General features: G+C 36.6%; 1 protein-coding gene across 4 annotated transcripts in view; it reads right to left on the bottom strand.

The window, feature by feature from the left end:
- Positions 1-2,269: 2,269 nt before the first annotated feature.
- GRIK1 (glutamate ionotropic receptor kainate type subunit 1) overlaps positions 2,270-19,453 on the bottom strand; it is a 394,644-nt gene continuing 377,460 nt past the window's right edge. For 2 of the 4 annotated variants that reach the window (XM_059164562.1, XM_059164564.1), the window contains one exon: positions 2,270-2,742. In XM_059164562.1, the coding sequence (XP_059020545.1) occupies positions 2,587-2,742 (156 nt within the window). In that variant the 3' untranslated portion in view covers positions 2,270-2,586. Of the gene's footprint in view, positions 2,743-16,889; positions 18,534-19,453 lie in introns of those variants that run through there. The other 2 variants (XM_059164563.1, XM_059164565.1) reach the window with 2 other exon arrangements.

The following is a 19,453-nucleotide window of genomic DNA, read 5'->3' on the forward strand; positions in this document are numbered from 1 at the left end:
TTCTATTAGCATCAAGAAATTGCTGAAGGAAGAAATGTAAGATCCAGTTTTTAATTAACTTTGCCATTGATTTCCACATAAGTGTGTATTAATCACTGTTCTTTGGTGAAAGGGATGAAAATCTCCAAGATTAATGATTTTTCTCCTCAGGGATTTTTCTGGACCAAGTTCCAGATATTCCACAATTTCTTCTTTTTTTCTTCTCTGAGCTCACTACCTTACTCTGTTCTTTGCCCTAAAATATAGAGACACACAGAAACATATGTACATACATTCACACCAAACACGCTTTTGGAATGAAAATATTGAGGTGGAGAAAGAAAGATGATCAAGCATATCAAGTAGTTGCCATAAAAATCTTACTCTGTTGTGTTGTCTCCTTCAAAATATTTTTTAACCCATTTACTCATAGCAAGTATCATATGCCTTGAATGAAAATGCATGTTTGCATTTTAGTTATGACTAAGTGAAAAGGAAAGTTGTTCATGGGCCTTAAAGTACCTGTAAGCCAGATTGACACACAATATGTTTTAGGTATTAGAAGTTGAAATACTTCTTTCCCCACAAATTACTGTAACAGTCTGTGAAGAGATATGGTAATATTTTCTGAAATGAGAGAAAAGTATCATACTGTCACATTAGAAAATGGAGAATAGAATGCCTTTGGTATAGTTTTTAGTGAACTGAGTACATCATATGTTTCCTCTCTAATATGTTACCAGCCTAGTCCATCTGTAGCTGCTTGATTCACCTTATTTCTGTTTGTTTGTTTTTTATCTGTTTCTCTCTGTAAGCATATTGTTTCCAATGTAAGCATCTTCGTGGTATTTATGTAAACATCTTAATGAATTTTTGAATGAAATACATTTTCTTCTAATTCTGATTGATCCCAAATCTGAGCATTGATCATAATCACAGGAAAATATCTGTCCAGTATCTGTTATTGCTCTTTTAAAGGTGATTTTTTTCTTTTTATGTCTAGAAACATTTTTCTACTTGAACTTTATAGGGACTAGATTAAAAGATTCTTATTTAAAAATTCTTTTTAAAAAACTTTTTATTTTTTATTAACATATAATGTACTATTAGCCCCAGGGGTATGGGTCTGTGAATCATCAGGCTTACACACTTCACAGCACTCACCATAGCACATACCCTCCCCAGTGTCCATCACCCAACCAAAAGTTTCTTGTAGTTATAGAATCATCCTACAGAAACTAATGGGACTTAATCATATGAAATGTTGATCCAATGCCTGCTCTTCATTGGTTCCCAATATGATGAATGATACCCTGACTCTCCGGTGAAGCCTGCCTCTCCCCCTACCCCAATCCTGGACTTTTTCTTGGCCCCATTCTTCCCTCATGACCACCATCTAAATCTCTGGCCAATGAGTTGTGCCTCCGAGTTACCTCCATCATCCAGTGCTCTCTGCCTGTCGCTGCTCTGGCCACCTTGCCATGTCCTTTCCCCGGGTTCCCGAAAGAGCCTTCCAGTGACCCAGTCTCTTCAGTCTCCTTGGCCTTCCATTCTTTCTTTACTTCCACCCAGGGTGATTGTCACCTCTCAGGCCCATTGCATCCCCTTGCATTTTGCCACACCCAGCTCCTTTTTAGCCCTATTTGTTCTTCCCTCAGGGGCTTCAGATGTGCTGCTTCCTCAGCCTGGAACGCTTGCTTCTCCACCTTGTGTCCCTCCCTTCACCCTTCACCTGATTGACCTGTCATGCTAGTTGAGCTATGCTTTCCTTCATGAAGACTTCCTTGGTTGACTATTTCTCCTGCATGGTCCTTCAGCTTCTGGCTTCCACAGAGGAAGTGCTAATCCCTCTTTGAGGAATATCATGTGTTTCTTTTTTGCTTAGCTAAACTATGTGAGGGCAGGGACCATCTCTAGGCAGAACCTAGCACAGTGCCCAGAATGTGGTGGATACTTCTGTTTTTTGAACGAATATCCCTTTTTGCAGAATCCTTTTATCTTATACTCACTGATGTTCCAAGTGCCATTTTAAAGTACTTATGAAGTTAGATTTTAAAGCACCAAGATGAATAGTTTCACTTTACTATAATAGCTAGGTATTTTGTATGAACGAAAAATATATATATTTTTAAACTTAGTCAGAAGTGATTCTGTCTGAACAGGTGGAGAGAGTCATCAAAATAGCAAACTGACAACAGATGACACTTGGCAACCAAACATTGTGAATGCGAGCCGAGTAAAGGGGAACAAACCAACACTCAAACCTTTTCTGGAAAAACAAAACAAAACAAAACAAAACCCTGTTGTTTTATTAATATTTAGAAAGAACACACAGAAATTTATCCAGAAGAGAGAAAAGGCAAAATAAGTGAGCATACAAATTCATTTCAAAAGAACCAGTGTCGCTTCCCAAGTACTTTCTGTCTCTGTGAGCTTCTTAAACTTTTGTATTTCTTATATCTCTATATATAACCATAGTTATATATATAGATACATGGAAACGCATCACACCCTTGTCGGGAATCCTTCCTCCCAAAACCTGTAGTGAGCGTATCTTTTTTTTTTTTTTTTTTTTTCCTGAAAGCTGCCTGTAGATGTGTTCTTGGATTATGCCACAGTCTCTTTCCTCTGAGTTCGTCTCTGATGGCAAGTAAGGATACTTGTGAAGGGAGATTTCCCCTTAGTTCTTGACTTTTTCTTTAGCTTTTTCTGATTTTTGAGTGAGATTCCCAGTTCTTCCATGATGGCATTGAAAGAGAGACACTAGAGAACACGAAATAATAGAGCATCAGTGTAACCAAACTAGCTCCCTCCTCCGCTGATCTGTCTCTCACCTAGGTTTTTATGAATACAAGATATTGGTCTAAGGCAACCTGCCACAGAGTAAGTTCCCGGCCAGTTCCCACACCTCCTCCTCCACCCACTGGCCATTTGCCTTTTCTATTTGGGGAAACTGAGGCAGCAGGCTAGCTGGGTAGACTTTGGGGTTTCATTCACTGATGCAGTAGTATAAGACTACCCAGTTAGGTTCTCAAAATAGACAACTTACCTTTGCTGAGACACCAAAATAGAGTTAAGTTAAGTCATTTCCCCCATTGAGATGATCCAAACATTGATAGGTTTATCAAGGCATACGGACACTTCAGTAATGCTATAGAAAATGAACAAACCTTCTCTACACCAAGGCTTTGTTTTTTTCTCCCATGAAACCTTACTTTGTTCCTAAAATAAAATCTAATTCTTGATGACTTTCCTTTCTGATAAAAAAAAAGAAAAAAAAACAATTTTAAATTGTATATTTTCTCCAAAAAAACAGAGATCTGGCAGCAGCAATGATGCAGCTGTGGTTGAAATGAAAATAATATGGTACTGAACTGCACAGCAAAGATGATGGCATTATACAAGGAGAAAATGGAGCAATGATTATGAAATATCACACATATGCAGATGGCATATATATGTACACATCTATTACAATTACACTGTATGGATTCACATGCACAGTATAAAAATGCTATAATAAAATATAATTTACTGTCATTTCTTCCAGCCAAGATAAGATCTTCGAGTGACAAATTCTTGCTTATAGAGATGTCCATAAAGTAGTATTGTTTTTTATGAGATCACCCTTAAAACACCCTTCAAACCCCAAAGCCGTTGGTAAAGTGTGTGGAAGGGCAACTGTGTGACTCATTTGTGATTAACTCAAAAAATGGATATGTTAAACACAAACAATGACATTCCACCAGCTGATTTCTTGAGGTTGTGAGGGCCTGATAGGAAGACATTGGTGATTCATGTGTGCAATGCAGGAAATGTCTCCTGCAGTCCTGGCATATCAAGAGGCGACATGTATTTTTGAAAATCTACACTCCATTTTTGTTCCATAGAAAAATTGAAGTAGCTTAAATAAACAGTACTTTTTAAAATATATATGTATGTATGTATGTATTTATTTATTTATTTAAGAGAGAGAGAGCGCACACACAGGAAGAAGAGCAGAGAGAGAGAGAGAGAGAGAAATATCTCCAGCAACCTCCATGCTGGGGTGTGGAGCCATAGGTGGGGCTTGATCTCACAACCCTGAGATTATGACCTGAGTGGAAACCAAGAGTTAGGATGCCTAACTGACTGAGCCACCCAGGTGTGGCTAAATAAGCAGTATTTTTAATTTTTCTACTTGATTTGAGAACCAGACAGACAAATTTAGATCTTAGATGTAAATTACTGGTCTATCAGACACATACCTCCAAAAAGAATACTCGTTTTTGTATGACTTTGTCTTTTTTTTTTTTTTTTTTTGTAGAGATTTTATTTATTCATTTGACAGATAGAGATCACAAGTAGGCAGAGAGGCAGGCAGAGAGAGAGGAGGAAGCAGGCTCCCCACTGAGCAGAGAGCCCAATGCGGGGCTCGATCCCAGGACCCTGAGATCATGACCTGAGCCGAAAGCAGAGGCTTTAACCCACTGAGCCACCCAGGTGCCCCGACTTTGTCTCTTTTCCACATGAATGTTTATAGGATTTGAATTTCATTTCCATTTTCTTATAGTAGTGAAAATTCATGTTATGCATATTAATTTCTTTTCAAATGGTAAGTTGTGGCTTCATCAACTGAGAGGGGGTATCATGTCACACAAAGAAAAACTTCAAAATATTTTCTATGAATTATACTTTCAAAAAATATTACAGTAGGTATGTCACATATTAATTTTTTTGTAGCATAATGTGATGTGAAATTTATGTTACTAAGATGAATTGAATGTTTTATAGTGCCTTTGTGGTGGATGGTGTTGCATTGGGGTTTTGCAATTTTTGCTCAGATATTTATTTTAATGTAAGTTTTTTTGTTTGTATTTTTTATTTTATTTTATTTTTTTGCACAGGACATTTCTAATTTCAGGAAGATCATTAAAACTGAAGGAAGAGAGAGAGAGAAGGAAGAAGTGCCAAGGATTTTATACCTCACACTGTTACACACAAATCTCACAGCAATCGTATATGGTAGGAATTATTATGCTCATTATGTAGATAGGGAAATTTACTATTGGAGAAATTAAGTAATTTGTCCAGGAAATGTGGCTTGCAAGAGAAAAAGCTCACATTTGAACTCAGTCCATCTGACTTCCCAGACTCAATTGCTTTCACTTAAAATCTCCAACACCTTAATTTTTTTTTTTTATTAAATCACTATAGAGAATTTTTTGTAGGTTCTTTTCCTATAAATATATGTTAAGAAATTGCAATCCTTGTGTTTTATTTCAACTCTCAAAACATTTCATTTTGGACATTTCTCTTTATTTTGCCCTAAAACTACCAAAGCAAGTCTCCAAATGTGGCTCCCATAAGAGACATAACCAGGAGGGGGCTAGAAACCCTCTCTCTCTCTCTTATTTTGGGTAGTAGAACAGTCACAGATCTTATCTTGACAATCATTCCAATTATGTTTCTCTTAAAAAACACAGTCTTCCTTCAAATTTTGTATGGCCTTAAAATACAACAAAGGTCTATTCTTTTGATCAACTCCAAGTATTTATTTCTTGCTGCCAGCATGAAAGTGAATATAAATATAGTTTTATGAGTGGTTTGGTTTCTTTCTCTTTGGTCACAAACAATGATTTCTTTTTGATTCTCACTTTGTCTCCAACTGTCAAAAAAGAAAATGGCAAGATATTGGAGCTGACCTTTCTGCTTCCAAGTTTTTGCTGTAGTCATAAGGCAAGATGACCTTTAAGGTCCCTACCAGCCATGAGCTCAAGCAAACCACACTCTTGTATCCACAGGAAATGAAACTGTTGAAGGTCATCTCAGCACAGAGTGGCACGAGAGGGTCTCCTATTTATTCTTCAATTTGCCTTTTATAATCTCAGAATTAAATATTTTATTTTTTTTCTGAATTAGGATAAAAATTTAAGTAGCTTTCCAAAGCTTCTATTTCTGGACATGGTTTTCATGAACTCTCTTGTGTTCACAGGGCCATAGAAAATTGAGTTGAAGCATGGAAGTTTAAATTTGTAAACTTACTTCATTAGAAAGTGTCAGACATATTGATGACCACCTAGTTGCCATGCTTGGTAGGGAAATTAGAGGTAGGATAGATACCTCAGCAGTACCCTCTAGTGGGTTGCAGACTAGAAACCCCCCAGTAGCATGCATCCAGGGTCCTTTTATTTTTCTCTGGTGGGTGGAGTTCATATTTTCAATGGATCCACATATATGACCATGAATTATAGTTGTGAGTTGGCCCAGTATCAGAATGCTGGAATTTAAATTTTAGCTACAGTACTCAGTAGCTGGGTTACACTGAGCAAGATATTTAGTTTCTCTTTGACTCAGTTTCCTTATCTATAAAATGGAAACAATAGTAGAAGTCTTTTCATTGAGTAGTTTGTGAAAGGTTGGGCAGGTACCTGTAAAACACACAGGACAATGCCTGGCACATCTCTTTTTTTAAAATAACATTGTATACATCACTGAAAATTTTAAGTCTATGGAACTTGCTATATGTATTTTGTTTTGTTTGTTTGTTTGTTTTTTGGAGGGCAAGGAAGAACAGTGAAAGGTTGATGCTCCTTCAATTTTAGCCATTGTATGACTTTTTATGCACCAATTCTTTGTTTATACCAGTGTTTTAAAGTAGGTTTTCTACATGTTTAATACATAGCATTTTCAATGCTTATTTACTTGTTTTACCCAGCTCATAACCCATTTTAGTATTTATGTAGTAATAGGCTTTATGACAGCTTGTGTCTTGCCTGTGAAGGATAGGTGTTCAAGCATAATAAGGAAATGAAAATTAACTGCAGTCCCTTGCCATTAAAAAAAAAAATTATCTCTGCTTCTGAACCCATTGACAATGAATCCCTATGATGACAAGTCTGATAGGAAAATTCACTTATAAATAAATGGGTTTATAGTAATAAACTATATTAGTGCCTTTTATGCTGTTCTGGACATCGTCCAAAGACAGTCAGGTGTGTCTATGTATGCGCAAGTGTGAGTGCGTGCGCCTGTGACTTCTTTTGTAGACGGAAGGAAGCTGAGATACAAGTAGTCCGCTAGAAACCACTAGCGAAGCTTCCGGCAGCCCCACAGCTCTTCTGGTTTTTACAGGGAAAAGGATTTGCTTGTTTTGCAGAGAGCCATTCCTCTTTTCCACTTGTTTTGCGCATGCGGTGTGTCCTGAATGACCGCCCCCGCCCCCGCCCCCGCCCACCATCCTTTTCTTCTCCTGCCTTCTTTTGCTTCCTTTTTATTAACCTTCCTCTTTGGCTAGATTTTTAAAAGTAATTGCTGACAGCATGGCACCTCCTTTGGACCAATCCCCAATATTTAATTTCTTGGTACTGGTGTGAACCGTAATATACATTATTCTTCTTTCCTGACACCTTTATCCTTGTATTACAAATATTCCCCCAGAAGGAATGGGAGGAGCTAATCCAGTTCTTTGTACCTAAAATAACTGCCTTAAAAAAAAAGTAGTCTGGGGGTGAAGAGGGATTTCTTTTAAGTTATAGGAAAAGCTGCGTTTTAAATTTGATTTGAGTTTACAATATTGAAAGGATCAAGGCTAGGCTGACTGGGAATGGCTTTGCTCGTTGTAAACTTGGCATCAGGTTGTGAATATCAGATTGATTTGTTATTGTGTATTTAACGTTTTTGCATTCTGTGCTTTTATTCATTGGTACATTTAGAAGAACTGCTTGGAATGCATTCCTTTACACCTTACATTTTAAATAGGTTTCTCTTACTACTTTATTGGGCTTTTTATTTAAAGACAAACGAAGTGGTCTGTGACATTGTCTAATAAATTTTCACATTAAGTGCTGAAGAAAGATATAGATAATATTTGTGTCATCTTACAGATATAAAATCTTTCATTTTACATAGATCTGCTTTAACTTGAAAGCAAGCTGTAATCTGAAGTCTTTTTGTAAAGACAATTTTTAGTAAAATAGACCAAATTTTAGTGCAATATAGAAATCAAGGAACAGGTTACTGAGAAATAATGAGATTATCATTGCTCTTATTTTCTTGGTCTTATCAAATTACTATCACAGTTCTGTGGAAAGAATGTCTCAGTGATTTTTTTTTTAAGATTTATATTTATTTATTTGAGAGAGAGAGAGAGTGAGAGAGAGCATGAGAGAGGGGAAGGTCAGGAGGAGAAGCAGACTCCTCACAGAGCTGGGAGCCCAATGCAGGACTCCACCCATGACTCTGGGATCATGACCCGAGTGGAAGGCAGTGGCTTAACCAACTGAGCCACCCAGATGCTCTGATTTTTTTTTTTCTTTATAAGAAGAAGTTCTAAGCATTCATATCCTTAATATTTTTAAACTCTGAGGTTCAATGTGGGAACAACCTAGAGTGTTCAAAATGTCAGGAAACTTTTTAAGGAATAAGGATGGAAGAATTCTATTCATACATTTGAATACATTTGAATGTATGAATGAATTCTATTCAGAATAGTGTTTATGACTAATTGTGCCTGAAAGCTAATGAGAGAGTTGAGTCTCATCTCCTCAACTGTGCCCCAAATTTTGGGATAGAGGAAATCTAGACACTGAACTAGAACTTCAAGGTGTGGTCTCCTTATTGTCACCTGTGACCCAGAATCCACTTCTCATCGTCCAGCCCATTTTCCTGCACCTTTCATATTCCATTTTCCACTCCCTTTAGCCCTATGTTCCTTTTGGCTACAGTTTGTCAATCCCACTAACTCATTTTCCTAGTTCCTTTTAATCTTATGTTGTCACCATCTCTATATCCTTTTCCATCTCAAGTCCTCTATCTTATCTTTTTGTCCCCACACTTGAGGCTTGATGCCAACATCTTTGCTCTCTCAGATCCTAGATGTAAGCTAATTCTTTGCATGAATGCATACTCCAGAATTCCCTGTTTTCCAATCTGAGCTCCTTTGAACCATAAACATACACCTGGGGAGGACACAGTTACACAGTAACACCAGGTACATGAGGATCATCTTTCTGGGGTCCATCTTTATTAAAGATTGTATTTAGGAAAGTTTTTCTTCCATTAAAATAAATACAAGTGTGTATAGTGGAGTGGATATATATATATATATATATATATATATATATGTATATATATATAAAAATATATAAAATATATAAATAAATATATAAAATATATAAAAATTACATATATAAATATGTATTATTATTTTTTTAGAATTCTTAAAGTTTTCACTTGGAGTGGTTGCTCAGGGCTCTACACCCAAACTGTTAGGTATCAGTTCATTCTCCTCTAACATTAGGTATAATTTCATGGAAAACTTTGAAAGGTGAGGTTAACACTGGAGCAGTACTTCATTTTGATATTAATCCATGTGATTTTTCCAAATCTTCTGACTCTAAACCCTTTTTCCACTTTTAAAGTCATAGCAAGAGCTTTTATATGCATTATCCTCAGGGTAGGGATGACAGAAAGGAAAAAAAGTAAAATTTGCAGCTTTGAGTTCTTAAATAGATTTTTGTGGATCTATTGAAGCCACTGCAGTCTTTGAAGCTATTAATTACAACAGCCAGGTGTCTGAAAGAAAGAAAAAGAAGGCACTTTGAATTGTAAAAGTTTGCCTTAGAGCCTTCAGGGTCCAGCCAGTGGGACTGGGGATGGGGTATAAAGCTAGGACGGTTCTATGTCCGTTTTCAAGGAGAATCTTCCAGCTAGGGATTGGGAGGGCCTAGAACCTGAAGAATACCAGAGAATGAGCCCTCACTTGCCACTCTTGGGTTAAACTCCCATGGGCTAAGATAAGGCAAGTAAATGTGGGACAGCTTAGTAGATTGGGGAATCTGAAAATGCAGATTGGACATTAAATTCCAGAGTTTGTGCCCACTCTCTGTCTCAGACGAAGAGGAAGCAGTCACTAGAGTGCAGAAATGGCATCAAAGCCAATCATCAGGCTGGTTGGAGATTGTCCTCTGCCTCCCATGGTCTCTGAATGTTGCTCAAGGGCAGCTGAAACTTTCCATTGCCCTAGAGTGGACATGAAAGTGGCCGATAGGTATAGAGAGGTGGCTGCAAAGTGGTCCACTCAAGTGTTATGAGCAGAGAGCAGAAAGAGTTTTGCTCTAAGGATAATCCTCAGGTGGGCCGGACATATCCAGAAGTGAGCAACTCTCCTTGCTTAAGAATGGCAGAAATGTGGGTTTGCATGCCAACCCAAAGGACCCACAGTGCCTTTCTCCTGTCTGAAGTCATCATCAGAGGCCAATCTGATAGTCTTCTTTGGCTTTCTGTGTTCTTTCTGGCTTCCCTACATTACCTGAACCTGCCTCAACCCCTCTTGTAAGCTCAGAGCCTACAAATTTCCTCTGAATATAGGTCTATGTACCAATATGTACCTGACCCGGCATCCACGTTCAAGGCCATATGTCAATGAGGACAGTGAGGACAGGCTTTCCATTGCCATATGGACAAGAGGGCCTGGTCCTTTCAGCAACTCAGAGGCAGAGTTGGAACCATACAAATAAACTTTAAGAATTTTTTGCATGCCCCTTCTCATATAGAGAATGGTCTTAGCCATGAGGTAAATTGAGCCTGATGGAGGGTTTTAGTTGTCCATAGTGCATGTGTGAGCTACCATGAAGTCCTTGCAATACCAGCTTATGCCCTTATGTAGAGGATATACATTTTTTCTCAAGCTATAAACCGAGGTGTGCAAGAAAATTATCTGATGCTATTAAAAAAAATTAACAAATCCCACCTTAGTTTAGAGATCCCTGGGTATTTTTTTTTTTTTTAAGAGATATCCCTGGGTATCTAGTGGATATTATCAACTCAAGGTAACTCACTCTTCATTTAAAACTAAGTTTCTTTTCTAATAACTCAGTTAAAATGAGTCTCTCCCCATCTCCCTATTCCTCTTCTTTCCCAGGTGTATCTGGGTAGAGGAGAGTTTAATAGAGAGCCTGGGCATTGTAATAGTGAGAAGCTAGTCTATGGCCATGCTCTATCCTTTGGCTTCCACTGGGGTGTGGCATCCTAGGGGGTCTAGGATGCTATACTCTCTCTCTGCTGTGTTCTCTGAGATGCTTGTGGCCTCACTATGGTCTTCATGTCACATTGAATCTTTTCTACTCCAAACTCAACTCTTTCAGTCCAGTGGTTCTCTTGGCTCTTCCACAAAGCTCTTCATTGGGAAGCATCATGGAGTTTTCACTGAGACACTCTAGGACAGAGCAGGAGTATGAAGCTGTTCGGTGTTCATGGTTTAGACCTTGTTATTCCACCATTCTGGAGACAGTTGGATGTAAAATTTCTTTCAAGTTTTGCCATCTCCTGGGTTACACCCTCTGAACCCCAAAATAGTATTTTCTGTTTAGGATCCTTCCTGAGCCTTTCTGAAGTTTCTATTTCCTGTCCTCAGGTTGGGACTTGGCTCAGGGATGGTCATGAAGCCTTCTCTCAGGACTTCTGGTACCATCAAGTTTTAATGACTTCCCTCCCATTCTTCCCTTCTTTCCTAGGGGTCAAAAATTGGTCAGAATTGGAACATGAGGGAGGAAAATATTTTGTGCATTTCTCCAACTTTGGGTCTTTGGGTTTTGGATCCTGTTAATTAAAGATAAACTATATTAATTATAACAACTAACTTACTCAATGAAACATCTGGTTCTTTAGAAAAACCATGGTTTTCAAGATTTTGCCTATGCTACAGATCTATAAAGCCTACTTAAAACTCAAAAGCTAAAAGTTTGATTCATGTCTGGCTTGGAAGCAATACATATAAAAAACCTTGATTCTTAAAGGTGGTGGAGGGTAGGGGTAAAAGCAATAGACAGTAAGAGCACCCCAACCTTTTTCTTTGTTTCCTTTTGTTAGTAGAATTTAAGTTCCATTTACAGAATAGTTTGCCTCCATGCACTCCAGTCCCACTGATATCCCCTTTCTTGAATTGTGATTGAGAATGTAATCAGTTCCATAGCTTCAAATAACTTCTAACTATAGGTCTTTGTTTGGCACATTTGTTGTTTTATTTTGTTACTATTTTTACCGATCCTGTGGGCTCATCAAAGTCTAGAATGATTTTACTTCTGTAGTCTTCCTTGTGTTTGTCATGCTTTGCTTATGAGTGCATGAGAACTGTTTCATTCTCTGATGCTATGATGTTGGTTTTCTCTATATCCAAAGTGGACCATTCTATCCTGCATCATGGGCAGGGATAGGTAATTCTGCTTATGGCAGTAAGAATTTAATATGTCCAAGGTAATTGCACAATATTTTTTACATTTATATTTGGCCAAACCTTTATTATTATTGTTTTGGTCCTGCTTCTATATTTTTATTTCTTTCCCACTTTTTAACAAACTTAAAAAATATTGTGGCTGGAAGAGAACTTTAAATGTCACCTCCTAATTGCACAGATGGGGAGACTGAGAGTGAGGGAAGAACACTGACTTGCCCAAAGTCACATACCCATTAAGTAACAGCACAGACGCCTGAATTCTTGGCTTGTGAGTCCCAGGTCACATTTCCATTGAGCCATTTATACCTTTTAGAATTTGTTTGATTTAGAAGACACTACCATTGTACCCTGGAAAAGTTCTTTCTTTCTTTTTTTTTTAAGATTTTATTTATTTATTTGATAGAGATCACAAGTAGGCAGAGAAGCAGGCAGAGAGAGGAGGAAGCAGGCTCCCCACTGAGCAGAGAGCCCGAAGGAGGGCTTGATCTTAGGACCCTGAGATCATGACCTGAGCCGAAGGCAGAGGCTTAACCCACTGAGCCACCCAGGTGCCGCATTTTTCTAAATGGTTATTAATTGCTTCCTGGCCTCTCCATGAATTGATGAATGTTTGGGTTTCCAGGCAAAGGAAAGCCTCTTTCCACAATTACAGAAAGAACCTATTGAGAGTTCTCCAAATCATTTTCTAAATAAAGTGATCAGACTATGGAAGAAATGAAGCTGAGGACACTTGGAGACACATTATCAGATGATAATGTGCCAAGTGACACTTAGGATTTAAGATAAATGTGAAGATAGGGTGGGTTATCTGTGGACAGTAATTTCTTAGTTCTTATGGTTGGTAAAGACTAAATGATCGGGGCACCATTTTTTTTTTCTTTTTAGTTGAAATATCTGAATGTTTGAATTCTAAGCACTTCAGTTAAAAAATTGGATAGGAAGAAAATTCTGACCTAACTACCTTAAACTTAGTGGATAAATGGAACAAATACAGTAACTTCTTTACATCACTCAGGTCTTACTCATTATTTTTATGTGTATCTGGACGTGTATGTTGTGATATGGAGACATGGTTGTATTGTGCAATTTGGCCAATTAGCCCTATTTGGTTTGCCAATTACAAATCTCAGATCCTGTAGCATGTGAAACTACACAGAACATTTGGTTTTCTATCACAAAAATATTCTTATTTGTGCAAATAAAATTTCTTTGAAAATTTAAAGGAGAATCCCATTTTCCATGATATCAGTCTCTATGGAGAGGATTTTGAAAACAAAAATGATTTTAATATGCTTGTGCATCTGTGCATATAAAATTCCATAACTGTGGGAAGCATAATGAGATGGTTCCTAAAGGCAAGTTAAAACTGCAGCATCAAGCAGAAATTTTTCATTATCTATAAGAGTTAATTAATAATGCCATTTGGCACATTCAGATGTGCAGAAAATAGTGCAAGAAGTAAGAATGCTTTGCTTTCCTTTTGCTTTCAAGGCCAGGCTGCTTTTAAAGTGCTTACTGGGAAATAGACCTTATAGTGTAAAGGGTTATGGGCTTGGAAACTAATTTGGAATCATTGCTTTGCCATAGATGGCTTACATAGAACATTATATAGTGCTAGTCAAATGCAGTAAGGTATTTGGAAATAATTTTGGGAAAGGTTTAACTATATGATCCAGCTGAATTTCCTAAGAACATTATCTCTACCCACCATGTGTTCCTTAGGTAGTTCCAATTTTGCTGAAAAAACCCTAAAATAATTCAGGTTATAATTTTAGTCTAAGACAAAATCAGCTTTTATTTTTTTTTCTTATTATTATTGCATTGGCTTATAAAACAGGCTTGTCAGGAACCAGATTAGACAACATTCTGGGCTCCATAGTTCTTGATGTACTTGTTCAATCTTTCATATCTCTCTGTTCTCTTGCTAACTTGAAACAGTCTTCCTTCAGGTATAATCTACAGAAAAACTGCCAGTGTTAATAAAATCTCACTCTTACCATTTAATTTGAAGTCAAATTGCTGTATCCTATTTACCTCCATTTTTTAAAATTATTAGAACTATTTTGCTGTATTTTATATGGAACATCTTTTACATCCATTCACTTGTTTTAGTTGTAGCTCTGGACCAAGAAACACTCCTCATTCTATGCAAGTGCATTTTGGCTCTTTGAAGACCTTGCTCATGCCTTCCACGGATTGTCTCTTCTTTAAGCTAAGCATCTAGCTTTAAAGAAAACTCATGCTTACCAACATTTTTAAACACTTGTATTTAAAAGTGTTGGGGAAAAAACTCATGTAAGAAAAGCTATTTTACAAACCTCTTGTACTGAAGATAGTTTTAATAAAACCTCATGTACATAACCTAATTTTGGAGAAAACTGCTATATTTAAGCTAATTTTTATGAAAACTAATGTGCAAAGTAGTTTTAAGCATTCACTTCCAGATTTTGTTAAAAAATACCTGTTCCTAGATTATAATCCCTGAGAAGGAATCTATGGGGATAAAACTTATAATCAGTATTTTAAGTAATTTCCCTGGGGGATCCTTAGGTACACCAAAGTCTGAGAACTAATGACGTGAAAACAGACTTTGGAAATTTTTTTTCATGCTCAAGCCCCCCCACCTTTTTTCCCTAAATTTCACTAAAATGCAATGGCCCTTGGTGGGGTCACTGTGGTCTCAGTGGTTATTCACTTGATATTAAGAACTCGTTATCTAGGGCATGTATAGAAGGAGAAAGAAGAGAGTGTAGGGAAGCTATATTTCTGAAATGTATGGAGGTCTTTGGGGATAAAAGGGTGCAGAGACCATTTAAACATCTGATTTGATCATTTGGTGTAGGCTTAGCTCCTATAACTAAATATGAAGGTTATCAATTGAATATAATGAAATTTTTATCTCAAAGATGTGCAGTTTCTTTTTGAATTCTCTTTAGAGAGGGTCTATTGAACATTGAATGCCAAATATGTGCTGTATATCTTTCTTCGAATTACTGGTCATACCTCTAAAATCAATCAGTAAACATCAGTGACTTACTGAGTGCCAGTTATATGCATATAATGCTTTAGATCTCTACTACATGATAGAATCAACTGGTTATCTTAAAAAAAAAAAAAAAAGCTATTGTCCTGCCTCCATTCCAGAATAATCAAAATAGAATTTCTAGAGTCGAGGTTCAAAACTTCTACTAGATCCTCATGTATTGTTGATTTGGGTCCTTCTCTTGCGTGCAATGAAATTGCCTTGATTTTTAATGCTTGTGTAAGGAAATATGGTTTTATGTATAGTTTGAACCTCTAAACTGGAAAACTTCCTTTCCAAACTGACTTTGTATTAAGTTTCATGGTAAACTGTACTTTCTGCCCACCTGACCAGAGAATAATACTTAATTTCTCTATAAGGAACTAACATCTGCTAACCAGTATCTTTTAACAGGTTTCTTATAAATGATCTCATTTTCTATGCCATGATATTATTTCTTTTAATTCTCCTAGTAAATATAGGTCAACAGATTACCTTCAATTTACAACTGAGGAAATTGAAGCTCAGAGAAATTAAAAATTACCCCCCAAACCAAAACTCTTGTTTATTAAATGGCAGTTATGTGACGGGCATGGCTAACATGTTGTGTACATTATCACTGGATGAGATGCACACCATCATACCAGTGTTCCCTAGAGTATGATCTGTAGAGCAATGGTCTGTCAAGATGCTTTTGGGGAAAAATACATTCTGTTATCTAATAAGTATGGGGAGTACTGAATACTTTCCAATCTTGTTGAAAATTCCCAATGCACACACACAAAAAGATAATTCCCAAAGCATAATAGCATATTAAATACCCTGAGATATCATGTGGTAAAGGAATGTTTAGGATAATGCTCCATAGTTTCCTCGAGCAGGAAAACCTTATTTGGGTAACAGTTTCCAGTGGGACCCATTGTGAAGGACACTCCTTCAAATATAACCTTATGATGTAGAAATTATGTCCTGGTGTTACATATTAAGAAACCAAACTCCAAGAAATTCAATCACTTTTCTATGATCATTCAGCATGTGGCTATGCTAAAACCTGCACCTAAGTTTGATTGACTTTGAAAATCTTCTTCTGATTCTAAAATCTAAGACTCCAGGCTGCTGACTAATATCTATTTCTCTGTTAGTAAAGCTAAAATAAAATTGTTGAAAGGATTAACTGTAATGCTGTATCTTTTCAAATATCTCAAGAAATTCTGAAAACTTTAAAATAACATATAAATACCAGGAATAGGTAGAATACAGCTTAAAGTGGCACACAAATATTAATTTTATCCAAACCTCTGAGTTACAATTTTAAAAGATAGTCTGTAGAAAAGTGAATTTTGTTATTACTAATCTTGATCATCTAAACTTTATCAATCATTCTTATAATTTTTTGGTAGCATCTTTGATTTATTAAATAGCCCTTGAAATATAAGCTTATATAATTTGTGATTTCTATGTACACAATCAATGAGTTATGAATGATAAAATATTTATTCCAACACCTGACTCTATTGATTATGAAGATGCAAATTCTGACCTAAGACAAATTCTGGTCCTTTTGCTTCAATAATAGTAAATAAATGTTGGTGTAATTTATAGATATTATCTTAAAAGTACATTTATTTAAAGAAGAAAGCAAGACTGAGAAACAATCAGGGCAGGAGTCAACTTTCCTAAACATGCTTAACTGGGGAAATATAATGTTGACTGGGGAGATCTGTGGTTCAAAATTTGAAACCCACTTAAAGCTAAGCAAAGAGAAGGCAAAATGCTACATGATTGCACAGATGGCTTATCTTTACTTCTGAGAAATACGTTTTGGGGGCTAAAATTCATACGTCAAAAGGTAATCCCATTTAAGAGAACAAAGACTAGCTTAGTCCATATTGAGGGGAGATGAAAGGCATCTTCAACTCCCCTACTCACGGCGAAGAGGAAAAGAAGCTCAGAGGGACAGCCGATATCCTTCATAGGAACAAATTAAGTATGCAGTTGGTTTTCTATGTCACCAAGCTGAGGCAGAGTGGGAATTATTTACAACATTTTGAATGCAGGTGTAAAATAAATCTCCAGAGATCTGTAATGTGTGTGGAAATTCTTTCCTCTATTTATTTTCTCCTCCTTGCCCTTCTCCCCAATACACTCGGAATGAATTGATAATGACTAAGGGTCCAGAGAAGTGAGTGTGAAAGTGGTAATGCTCAGAAAAGATTGCTATGAGGACAACCACTGTATTCTGGGTGAGTAAGAAGGGAATAAATAACGTCTTGGGAAAAGATGTTTGTCAATGCAAAGTGAGAGTGAGTAAGTGGAAAATAGAAGATGTTATGCATGAGTTCCTAGTTTAGGATCTTCTTTGGAGCTTGCAAGAAATGATCTGCAACATGAAAAAAAAAATCACAGTTCTTTAGAGACTCCGAGCATACTATGATCTGAACCTACAGAGGATGGTCAAGTAAATGTTACAGGATAATGATAATGAATTTCTACTTGACTGTGTTGTGCCTTCCTGAGTGATGTTCAATTTAGCTAAGGCTCTTCTGTGACGCCAGAGGTTTCAAGTTTATTTTTCATTTTCTGGATCACGTTTTTCAATTTTTAAAATCCAAGACATCTTTGAGTCTTTATGTAAATAATACAGTGTAAATAGTGGAATCAATTTGAGTTGAACATCAACATTGTTATGGAGTTACTACAAAAAGATAGGGCTTGGGCAGTTTGAACATGTGAATCTACAGAACATAAGGGACAGGGAGAAGGAAAGAGGAGAAAAAAGTCCACAAAGATGAAAACAATTCCACAATATTTGCATTTTGTTTTTATGCTTTGCACTGTTGGAAGTCTGGATCTACTTTTTCATGAGGAAAGACTTCTTATTTTTAATGCATGAATATAGAACTAAGATAGCCATTGTCTTGATGGTATAGCAGATTCTGGAAAATACACATATCTTGGGAGTTTATTTACCCCTAATACACCTCAATTTCAACACAGATCGCACATCTGTTCTCATTGCATTGACTTCAACGTCTAGAGTCCATGAGTTTTGCTATCTTAAAGGGATAGGGAATTGTGGCTATTTATGCTTAGTAGATACAGATATCATCAACAACACCAATTAGCAGAAACAATCTCTACTGGGCATACTTTTTTTCCTTTAACTGATTACACAGTATGAACTGAGGACTGTGTCCGAATCCCTCTCTCCTCTCGAATTAATTTGCCACATTCTAAATCCGTAGATAATGTGGTTCCAGAAGTAGAGTTGGTTGGATGGGTTTGCTTACACTGCAGTCCATAAAAGAAACAAAAAGCCTTGCATGCAAAAGAAATGAGAAAAATATAGAAAAAAATGAATAAATCAGAAGCAAAAATGAATGTTTAAATGAAAATTTAAATAAAATGAAGCTGGCAATTATGAGAAGCACATCAAAGCATAACATATACAGGCTTTTATTTTTCAAATTAGTTGCATAAAACAAGACACCTCAAGAGTAAATTGAAAGTTAAAACAAAGCAGAACAGTCCATTTTCCCCTTTAAGCAAAGATAGTTTTCTCTAACAAGAAAGGGGTGCTTAATGTTCTCACAACTGACTTGTAATTGTGGGAAAATTTTCATGGTAAAACCAGGTTATAATCAATCCCTCTCAGTGTTGGGACTGTAAGGAGAGTTTCCACTTAACGGTATGGGATTATTAATCAGAACTGGCTACATAATATGTGGGGTCCAGTACAAAGTGAAAATGTGGAACCCCACTATTAAAATTTATTAATTTCAGGACAGTGACAACTGAGCATTAAACTAGCCCTGTTAATAATTGTTTATAACCTCAAAATTTTAACAGGAATATTAAATTGAATGGGTGGCCTAATGCACCACAACTGGCATGAGCTTTGTACTTTGCTTATTCTAGAATGCTTATGAAGGAATTCTTTTTAATACAATCATCTTATTCAGGATCGTGTAAGTTCTTGGTATGATTTCTATCAAAAATAGCAGTGACAGGCAAAAATGATTAACTACTGAAATCAACTATAATCCTAAATACGATTTGGAAAAATAAAGTCTCTAATATGTTTTATTGTCATTCTGTATAATTTAACATATTCCTGGGCCTCCCCAAATTGGTGAATTATCCTTTTAAGAATCATATTTCGAGAGAGGTGAATGCTCAGTTACAAAATACCTCATTTATATCTTTATGTAAATTGCTTTGCATTAGTACATGTGCTC

Source organism: Mustela lutreola, chromosome 2 (genome assembly GCF_030435805.1).
Source record: "Mustela lutreola isolate mMusLut2 chromosome 2, mMusLut2.pri, whole genome shotgun sequence".
Taxonomy (NCBI): Eukaryota; Metazoa; Chordata; class Mammalia; order Carnivora; family Mustelidae; genus Mustela; species Mustela lutreola.